At 38.2% G+C, this 10,634-nt stretch overlaps 1 protein-coding gene across 1 annotated transcript in view; it reads left to right on the top strand.

Moving 5' to 3' along the window:
- Positions 1-10,258, top strand: part of LOC139711998 (uncharacterized) — a 32,803-nt gene extending 22,545 nt beyond the window's left edge. Inside the window, exons 4-11 of the mRNA XM_071623839.1 lie at positions 569-730; positions 4,014-4,109; positions 5,132-5,242; positions 6,054-6,238; positions 7,457-7,602; positions 8,204-8,433; positions 8,958-9,093; positions 9,966-10,258. Of these exons, the coding sequence (XP_071479940.1) occupies positions 569-730; positions 4,014-4,109; positions 5,132-5,242; positions 6,054-6,238; positions 7,457-7,602; positions 8,204-8,433; positions 8,958-9,093; positions 9,966-10,059 (1,160 nt within the window). The 3' untranslated portion in view covers positions 10,060-10,258. The remainder of the gene's footprint in view (positions 1-568; positions 731-4,013; positions 4,110-5,131; positions 5,243-6,053; positions 6,239-7,456; positions 7,603-8,203; positions 8,434-8,957; positions 9,094-9,965) is intronic.
- Positions 10,259-10,634: the final 376 nt, after the last annotated feature.

The following is a 10,634-nucleotide window of genomic DNA, read 5'->3' on the forward strand; positions in this document are numbered from 1 at the left end:
AGTTATGAATTTTTTTAAATTTTTGTGTTGGAACCGCTGGATGAGGAGACTACTACAGCTTGTGAGTCATATGCGTACAACAGTATAAAGAAAATGTAAAAGAAAATTCAACATATTTTCACTTTTTTCGCATAATAAAAGAGCACTTGACTTGCCTCTTTCTGAAGGCAGGGGGAATAATATTACCCATAACATTTGTCGGTAACAAGTCAGGGGAATGTGTACTTTTTTCAAAAGATGGAATTTTGTGAAATTCTCTTTATGTTTTCCTTATATTGTTGTACGCATGTGACATCTAAGTTATTCATACACTGCAGTAGTCTTCTCATCCAGCGGGTACTGCACAAAAACTTCAAAAATTCATAACTTTTGAACGGATTGTCTGATTTTCCTCAAACTTTCAATGATGTGTTCTACTAATATTGCTACATTCTCTCAATCCTTATGTTTATGAAGGTGAACTTGTCAAAGTTGCATGCCGTCGACTGAGTCGGGCATGCGAACGTGGCACGTAAAGAGTTAACAGGAAACATTTGGTGACCTGTCTCTTGTTTTTCGGCTCAAACAGATGCAGAAGCAGCCGAGGCCAAAGACACGATCAGCGAGATCTCGGGATCGTCGAACTCCACCACCGCATCGGAGCTGGAGTTCCGCGCCAGCTTTGGGTCACGCCCACACCGCATCCAGAGAAGAACAGGCTCAGAGGACTTTGTCAGACTCTCCAAAATAAGTGAGTCCTTTGGAGCTCATCCGATGAGTTTACATGGCTTTGAATTTTGATTTTGATTTACCTCATTCCCTCTCCCAAAAATCATCCAGAATAGTAGGCCCGTTCTCAGTAAAAGCGTTCAAATACAGAATTTTGGTGTCGCCGACATTCCATGACAGTTTGCGGTTCCCTGAAACCTATTAGATACTATTTAAATGTTTATAATATATCACGAGGACTTTATTTGTTAAAAATAAACACGATCAAATGCGGTTATCTGCCTTTTTGTATAAAATTTTGCTGTTAAACTTCGTTAAGACCCCAAAAACGCAGTGTCGCCGGCTATTTCAGAATTATGTTTTATTGCTCCTCTCCGTCCACAAACACACTTTCCAAATATCATTTTCATGGACGATGAGCATATCATATGAGCTAATCACAATACTCAAAAAGTTCCAAAATTTTTATTGACTTCTTTTTTTATAGCCTTTTGAAACCTGTCGCCAAGTTCACCGCCAGATACGTTACCAGTTTCTTTAGTGTTACAGCATTGCGAAAATAACAAGACTATGCAATGACCCTGTGTATATGAAACCCTGAGGATATACTTCATACATTGCAAGTACTTAGATTTTTTGTGCAACAGCTCTTTTTTGAGAATACGGTACAATGTTTGAAATATCGGTTTTCTACACTTTTATTTGGACAGATACGTGACATACTTTTCACGCCACCCACTGCGACAGATGTTGCAATGTCAGACAAATTGTATATTATACATTACTCCTCGGAATGACGCATCGATTCAACATTAAAGTTTAGTACAAGTGAGAAATATTTGGTAGATATCGCTCTCATGATAATATGATCGACCATATACGTTACCACAGATACGTTACCCCAGATACGTGACCGAATTTTGCTCATTGGTCTTGTGCTTTCTGGGGATCAAATCTGGTCAAAATTCATCCCTACACATTACATGCTTCGTTTTGTTGGACCTCAGGATTATATTCTTACACCAAAAGGACAGAGAGGTGAAAAAGACCAACACTTCCACATGATTTTTCTTTCTGCATCAGTGTCTCACAACTTAATGCCAAGTTTTCCGACAGATACGTTACCACACAATCAAAATGCTGAAAAGAAATTGTAAATGTTTTTACAAACAAATCGTTGTGTGCTCATAAACTCCAAAGTTCTATTCTATAAAACCCAGCCACTTTCATATTCTATGCAACAACTTTGAACGTTTATCTTACAAGACGAAGCTAAGATTCAGCATATCAGTTTTTTGCTTTTCGGATTTAGCAGATACGTTACGTATAATTCAGGGCACCCACGGTGACAAATAATGTTATGTAAAACAAAGTGTTCATAAAACAATTCTGCATAGAATGACACTTCCATAAAAAATTAAAGTTATGTTCAAATGAAGAATATTTAGTAGAAATTGCTCTGTAACTTCACCGACAGATTCATTTACGGTACGCCAGATACGTTACCAAACTTTGAAAGAGTAAAAAGTAGTTTATGAAACGCTTCCGAGAAAAGTTTCAGTGTTCTGTTGCATATTTATTCTAGTGTTTTTCAACATATGAAGAACTACTCAAGATTCATTGATAAGTTGAACAATTATTTATTCATTTTCATTAAAAGGGATGAGCCAAATACGTTAGCATAGGTCAAACAACTGTTTAGCATATCGAGTTCATAGAGACTGTACCTACTTCCTTCTAAATGCCTGCAAATATATATTTTTTAAACCTTGTTTGCATTATCCATCAAAACGTAATGAATATTTATAGTCAGATGGATAAATACATTCAGACGTAAGATGAGAATATTCTGTGAATGAAGAACTCAGCTTTCACATTTAGGGCTCTTTTCCACTACATTTCATAGTTTAAATATTACGTACAATGTTTAAAATGGTTAATTTGGGCTTACATCATTCATTTTTACATCAATTCAAGAGGTAAATAATTTAAACAGGTGATATTTATTAATTCATACACAACTAAAATTATTACTTATATTTTACCAGATACGTTACCAAAGGTGATTCGATGTTTTTCAATAGTTATTTCCCCAGGAAAGCAATTCATATTTGTTTCCTGTGAAATTCCAAATTGGATCGTTCCCTTTGCATGATTTGTGGAATTCGAAACTTTATTTGTAAGCGAAATTTGCTAAAAATACAAAGTGAATCTTAAGGTTACATTTCATTTCAGCAAAAAGCATATTTCAACTTACCACACAGAAATAATTTCTACCAATTGGCAAGGGATGACAACATCTTTACCTCTTGAAAACCCCAATATCTTTAGGGGGACAGATGTCTTTTCCTAAACAGAAATTGGATCAAAACAATAAATTTAATTCAGAGTTAGGAGTCCACTACAACATGTAAATTTGCGGTAACGTATCTGATTGGTGATCAAATATCATATATGATGCTCTATTTCAATTCATTTTTACTCAATGAATGGCCATCATTTAGAATGTTCCAATTTTTGTTTCGTATTTGACCGGTTTTGAAGTTTCCGAAAACACATCTTTGAATGTATTACTTTGTGGTTGATTTTTCGGTTTTACTCACATGGAATTGAACACTTAATCTGAGAATGGCCCAGTAGCCATGCCCTAAAAGTTCTTCATCCAAGCTGTGGTATTCGGTGCGTACTTAAGTCAAGACTGTGCTAAATGTGACATACAAGAAGGAAAAGTATGAAAAAATAATGTTTCAGCTAAAGTAGCAAGAGAAGTTGGTCTTAAATCAAGCTGTTTGGGATGATTACTAGAACTGCAAAGTCAGATTCCTGATTTTACAGGAGAAACGACGACAAATTAGATATCTCTTCATATCTGAACAAGAAACTATGAAAGTCTCCCTAAATTGGGAATCCTTGTTTTCCGTGTAAATGCATCTGACACACAAGTATGGTTATCTCTCTGATTGCTGTTGGTAGTCTCCTTGACTGTTAACCCGTTGAGGACAGTTTGATTTTGCTATAACACGCATTTCCCATAGATGCTTGCCCAAGTATCCTTGGGACTCGTCCTAAATGGGTTTAATGTGAACATTTTGACAATCCTTTGTGTATGATGATGAAGATGATGATAGTGATGATAGTGATGATGATGGTGATGATGTTGCTAGTGATGGGGATGATGATGGTAATGATGTTGATGATAATGATGATGATATGATGATGATGATAATGGCGATGGTGAAGGTGATGATGATGATGATGATAGTGATGATGGCAATGATAATGATGATGTTTTGCTTACCTCTAAGGTCGAGAGCGCACTGTGACACTCTACAGACAAGATGGCACATACGGTTTGAGGATCCAGAAGAGTAAACCTGTGGTAATCACCAACCTGGATTCAGGTGAGAGTGATTCCGCAGTCAATGGAATTTCACAAAAATTCATTTTTCTTGAATATTCAAAGCCACTATAGCTGGCTCTTCCCAGAAGGCATAGAAGGTCAGGAGAATAATTATGCACTTTTGATGTTTGAAAAAAATATGTGTGAAATTCTTTTTATGTTTCCCTCTGTATTATTGCACTGTTGTAATAAATAGCATGAATTATTGTAGAGTTTCCAGTTGTACCAAGCTTTGTATTTTATATATTTCTCATGAATACATTTTCACAGTAAATTCTATGTTTTGTTATAATAGCCTTGCTATTAAGTTAATACAGAGCTACCAGTTATGTCTTTATAGTAATCACTATATTCATTCTGAAAAACAGAATAAGGACATCTTTCTTTTTTAAGAGAAATGTTTTCACTATTTTCTGAAATTCAGTTTAGTGTGCTGCAGTGAGCAATTTTCCCTCTGAAATACCGAAATGATGTTTGCATTAATATTATCTTTCCCCCCCCCCCCTGTATATAAGTATTTTTGTTGGTTTGTTTGTTTGTCTGCAGAGTTTGACTGCCCTGTATCATTTCAAAAATCTGTATCAAGTTTCGTAGTGATTGTGCACCTTAAAGGGATTGTATAGTATTGGTGGAGATGAGGATTGGGCTTTTAACTTCATGCAAGATACCAAGATACCCCTTATGAAATTATACAGAGCATACCATTCTAAGAGGAATTCCAAGTTTATATGATGAAATTCGGTGTTGGAATGGCTGAGATATCCAAAAACAAAGTAACACAAAGCGATCCTAATAAACGGTGGGTCCCACCTTTTATTAGGTTTGCTGTCTGTTTTAGATATCTCAGCCATTTCAAAATCAATTTTCATCAAATAAACATTGAATCCCTCTTAAAATTACATGCTCTTTCATATTTCATGAGAGCTTTCTCATTATCTCACCAAAAATGTTAGAAACCTGGAGTTAGGTCTCAACCAAAACTGTACAATCCCTTTAAAGCTGGTTGTTATAATTTGCCAACAGGTGGTCCTGGTGAGAATGCAGGATTAAAGATGGGTGACATGATCGTTCGGGTCAACGGCAAGGATGTGAGGCAGGCCAAGCATTCCGAAGTGGTTAAGCTCGCTTCAGAAGGTGAGAATTTCACCGAGCATAAAGTCAAAATCAGTCAAGAATTGATGTTGTTCTCAATTTCCTTGCAGTGTGATGCTTTTGTTGAAATGTAAATCATTGCATCTTGCATCATTTTTATCATTGAATTTTCTGTTGTTTGTATTTTTAGACTTTGAGTTTGAATTTGTATGTCTGTGAATGCAGAAATATACCAAACCATACCAATAAATCATTAGCCGCATTCACACGCACAAGATAGCGGGTTACCAATTGTGCTCAGAAACTTAGTTTTTTGCAACCATTCAGATGCTCCAAATTAGCAGGTTAGTGAACGTGCTCAGAGGCTATACTTTTTTTGCAACTGTTTACACGTACAAAAATAACTCACTAATTTGCTATCGACATATATGTAACTGCCAAACTTGCAAACTTGGGCAAGCAGTACACCCCACTGCCTGCGCTTCTCTTTGCCCATTTTTTTTTTTTTTTTTGCACTTCACGAGTGGTATGGTTTGCGTGCTGTTGTTGTGGTGCACTAAAGAGGTTATGGACCACTTCGTGGAATGCATGATGCTGTGATGTGTGCAGTGAAGGATGGAATACAGTAACTCGAGTCTATTTGGTTGACTGTTCACATGTACCCGCGAGGCAAATTAGTCCACTAATTTAGAAATAAGAGCATTTTTTTAACATCGTGCTCATGATCGCGCTAATTTTGGGGTTTTTTTTGTGTCCACTCGCGCAAAAAACTCACGTTCGTTAGCGGCTAACAAAACTTGAGTTTTGCAAGCCGCTAATTTGTGTACGTGTCAATCTCTCTATTGTTTGACAGCTGAGGAGCCCCTGGTTCTCGTCGTCGGTACAGTGGTGTGTAACAGCCTGAACTTTGCCGGAGACAAGATTATCATGAGTGGCTTCATGCACAGACAAGCCTCCACCGGTGTGATCAAGCAGTGGCGTCGACGCTGGTTCGTCCTCAAACACGACAACTGCCTCTACTACTACAAGACGGAGACGGTTAGTGGCCGGCTGATGATGACAGCCACCAGGGGCAATCTATTTACTCCTTAGGTCTTCCAGGGACTGTGGAGTTGTGTTCTCAGCATTACGTAACAGGCTGCTGGATGTTATAGCTATAGAAGTTCATAAATGTATAATATCCTAATGCAGCCAGGAGTGTTGCAAAATGTTAATCACTGTTCAAGATCGGAGTGATAGTATTTTGGATATTCACAGAGTTCTTCATAAGACGTATTACTGATAAGACAAGTGAAAAAGCCGACAGCAACTTCATGTTGGCTGAAATCTCTTGTGATGGAAAGAACAAACATGCAGAATTTTGCTTTTGTATATTTATTGTATCATGTATGTTTCATGCTCAAATATAAGAATTGAGAACTTTGCATATCATTGACTGACAGATTGCAGGATCAACTGAGCTGATATTGACTATCGGTTCCAAAGTCTATTATTCAAATAACGAAAAAGAATATTATTACAATAAATTTCAGTTTTGCTAGGTGTAGGCCTACTTGGTTCTGTAGAAGGGTTTAAAAAAAAAAGAAAAGGAAAATTATATGTTTTCTTTTTTCATGTCTTGACAGTAGAATATAAAAGCATACATGATTTTGGAGGGACCTTTACAAATTAAGGTGCACTTTCGGATAATGCACAATGTATCTCTCCATACTCACTTCACTACAGGAAGCCTCTGTGATTATTGTATGTGAATGTAAGCAGCGTTAGAATATTAATGAGATTCAGTGAATGAATGCAAGCATTGTAGTATTTAGTTTCTTTTCAATTCATTTTGCCATATAGATTCGAAACTTGCATTTTGTAGGCCTACTGGTTAGGAGTGGGGTTTTTTTTTTTGGTACTGACCACATCAAAGTATATTACCTCATCTTATGTAACATGTGTACCTGTGTCATGTTTCATGATTTTGTCTGTATTCTCATACTCCAAAAGGGGTTTGAAAGAGTCCATAAATCAACTCAATTCAACTCAAGTCTGCTCATCACAACACAATGCAACACAACACAACTCAACTCAACTCAACTCAACTCAACTCAACTCAACTCAACTCAGCTTATTCAACTCCATGTCACCTAATTCACCTCAACAAAATTCAACACAACTCAGCTTGTGCTAACTCAACTCAGCTTGTGCTAACTCAACTCAGTTCGATCCTCTATCTCTACAATGCGTATTTGTTTGTATTTGCATTACCAGGACATCCTGCCGCAAGGAGCCATTGTGTTGCAGAACTACACCGTTACCAAGGCTAGGGATGCGGGCAAACAGTTCTCCTTCAAGCTGACCAAGGTCGGGGCTCGCACTCACTACTTCTACACCAGCAGTGACGAAGAGATGAGCAGGTGATTTGGGAGGGTTGAAAGAGAGCTGTCAAGTCTTCCTGATTCTGCATACCCCCCCCCCCCCCCCCCCCCCCCATTAAAATATATTTCTCTTTAAAAGGGAAGTCCATCGTGAAAGTTGGTTTGCATGAATATATGCAAAAATATGAAAGAAACAGGACATTGAAAGTTTGAGCTGATTCTGATCAAAACTAAAAAACACAAGAAGTTTGCAGTTCATTTTGTGGTTTGCAGTTTCAATATATGGTCAAACTGCAAGTGCTAAAGTGAATGCAGCCATAACTTGGAGCTCATTAGAAAATATGATTACCAGGGCATGATCAGTCGTCAAGATACATTCTGCTACCCACAGAGCTGAGTGGGAAGTGCTCTTGTGGAATAAAAGTTGTGTTCTACAAGCGAAATCATTCAATATTTTTGGTCTCAAAATACTGCAAACAGCTTGTCATCCTGGCCAGCCTGGTAAGTTTCTTGGTAGACCCTTTCAATGTATTGCAGGCAGATTCCAATTGATAAAAGATGAATTCTGAGCCCTTCTTATACTCTGTTTGTCTTTAACGTCAACTTCTTTGGCCTTTTTCTTACTTCTCCCCTCAATCAGGTGGGGAAAGGCCATCAGTGAGGCGGCCAACCCTGAAAGGAAGTCGGACATCTGGCTGGACATCAGCACCCACAACGTCAGCCTACCAGCCCTCTCCATCAAGGAACCCGAGTGCCAGGGCATCCTCACCAAGTGGAACAGCAAGATGCGTAACCCGCGGCGACGGTATTGCATCCTCAAGGACGCCTGCCTCTACTACTACAAGGACATGAATGCTCTTCAGGCTCAGGGTAAGGTGATGTTCCTCCATGAAGCAGGATTTATTACCATCCCTTTCATCCTATTGGTGGCAAGTGACAATTATAAGATGAGATGCTTTTATAGTATGCCACACATTCTACAACCACCATACCTTGAGAATCAGAATGTGATGATGTAAGAATCACAGTGAAGGAATGAAAAATATGGTGGTATAATCCTTTTTGATGAAGCAATTTGAGCATTCCTACTTTAGAGATAATGTGCATCACATAATGAGCAAATACAGCACGCCACCGCCCCATTTCATAAAAAATGTTATGATTGCACCTCTTGCTGGATTGGCAAATTCCTATAGCAACAGCCAATCAGGAAGCTGGATTCTTCTTGTTACCATGACAATTGACATTCCAGCAAGAGTTGCTATGGTATCAACTTTTAATGAAATGGGCCCTGATGTGCCCATCAGTATACAAAGCACAGTTTACAAGTAGTTTACTAGTTAGTGAGGTTATTTGGTGTACTCACACCAGCACTCGAAATCATTTGTCTCTAGGTGTGGTCCATCTCCATGGTTACAGTCTCCAGGAGATGGAGCTCAAGGGCAAGAAATTTGCTTTCACTCTGAAGCCGCCTTCAAGTGATCTCAGGGAGTTCTACTTCTGTGCCGACCACGAGACGGACAGGAAAAGGTGAGTTTGTTTTATACAAGACAGCAACTTCTTGTCAGAAAATATAATGAAGACTCATAGATAGAACTCATCATCTTTGATTGACATCCATGGCCACTATTTGCACAGCACAGTCATACTATTATCAATGATAGTTAATATTTATGATGGGCAAATTAGCTCCTATCTCTGAGTTACATTCACATCTTTCATCGACAGTAGGACTAGTACTAGTCCAACTACTAGCTACTCTTGATGATAAAGTGCATTGCGTCTTGTCCAATGACCCGTACACCCCCCTCCCCCCATTTCATGCATAAGGTGCATTCGTGTGAAAGTGTTTAGTTTTTGGTGCAGTTCTTTTGGGTATTGCTGTCATCAAAGTTGGCTAACTTAGAATTAATTTAAGTCATGGCAGCTCTGTGCAAACCTTACAAATAAAATCTCCCAGTGAGAGTGACATTTTTCAATGTGAATACAACAATATCATATCCTGGTTTGCTGAAGGGCATAAAACATTTAATTGTCTTTCTCCAAAATGGAAAATTTTGTTCTCTATTTTGGGGAAAGACAATTAAATGTTCAATTAAAAAATTTTCATGAAGCATTTTATCTGACAAAGTTGTCAGACAAATATGCTCTCAGCCAATCAGATACAAGAATTTCAGTAGCTTGTAACAGTTTGTCAGAAAAATATCCGACCAAAATGCTTCATGAAATGCCCCCCCTGATCATCATCTCAATGATGAAATTCACAATGTTGATCATGTTTATTGTCACAATAGAGTGATATTACTACTGTCAGGATTGTAAACATTGCCTGTATCAATATTTAGTGCTTGTTGTTGCTCTGACTCAAGTCTTTGCCCTGTCTCTGTGTTAATGTTTATCAGGTGGGTCGCAGCGCTGGCCTCATCAATCGGACGCTGGATACAGACAAATGTACCGGATGATGGTGAGGACGACACGGTGGAGATGATTATATGAAGAAGAGTTTCATGAATCTTTGGTATTCCGCGGCTACCAAATAGAAAAAAGTGGATTCATTTGAAAATAGTGTGTGAATGTTTTAACAGACTGCCCCCTCCCCTCCAAAAAAGAGGTAATACTCTGTAAAATGGCTTTTTTTTTAGGAAGTTCCAAATTGTGGCAAATGTCATATTTTTGCAGTTACCACGGCAACTGGTCACTGCGGCCTGACTGATTGAAGCCTGGGTAATGCCATATTCAGAGAAATTGTTGCTGGCCACTATTTTTGTAAAACATTTGATTTTTTAGAAATAGTACGGGGGGTGGGGGGATTTTGCCTTTTTTTTTCTCTCCAGATTACCAACCTCACTCTTTATTGTGCTGGGTGTGAGTTATTGCCATATTTGAGTCTGGTGGTAGGGAAGCTAGACTTTACACCTGTTGTAGTAGCGACCTTCTGCATCTCATCTCAACAAGTGGAACCTTGTTTCATGCTTTATGATTGCATGCATATTTTGTTATGTGAGTGATTACTCTGTGCTGTCAGTTTTATCAACAAAACTAGGAGATGAGTTCACAGTCCTGAGAAAATA

This window comes from Diadema antillarum, unplaced genomic scaffold (genome assembly GCF_040938485.1).
Source record: "Diadema antillarum isolate AM-2024a unplaced genomic scaffold, OU_Dant_1.0 seq00001747_RagTag, whole genome shotgun sequence".
Lineage (NCBI taxonomy): Eukaryota > Metazoa > Echinodermata > Echinoidea > Diadematoida > Diadematidae > Diadema > Diadema antillarum.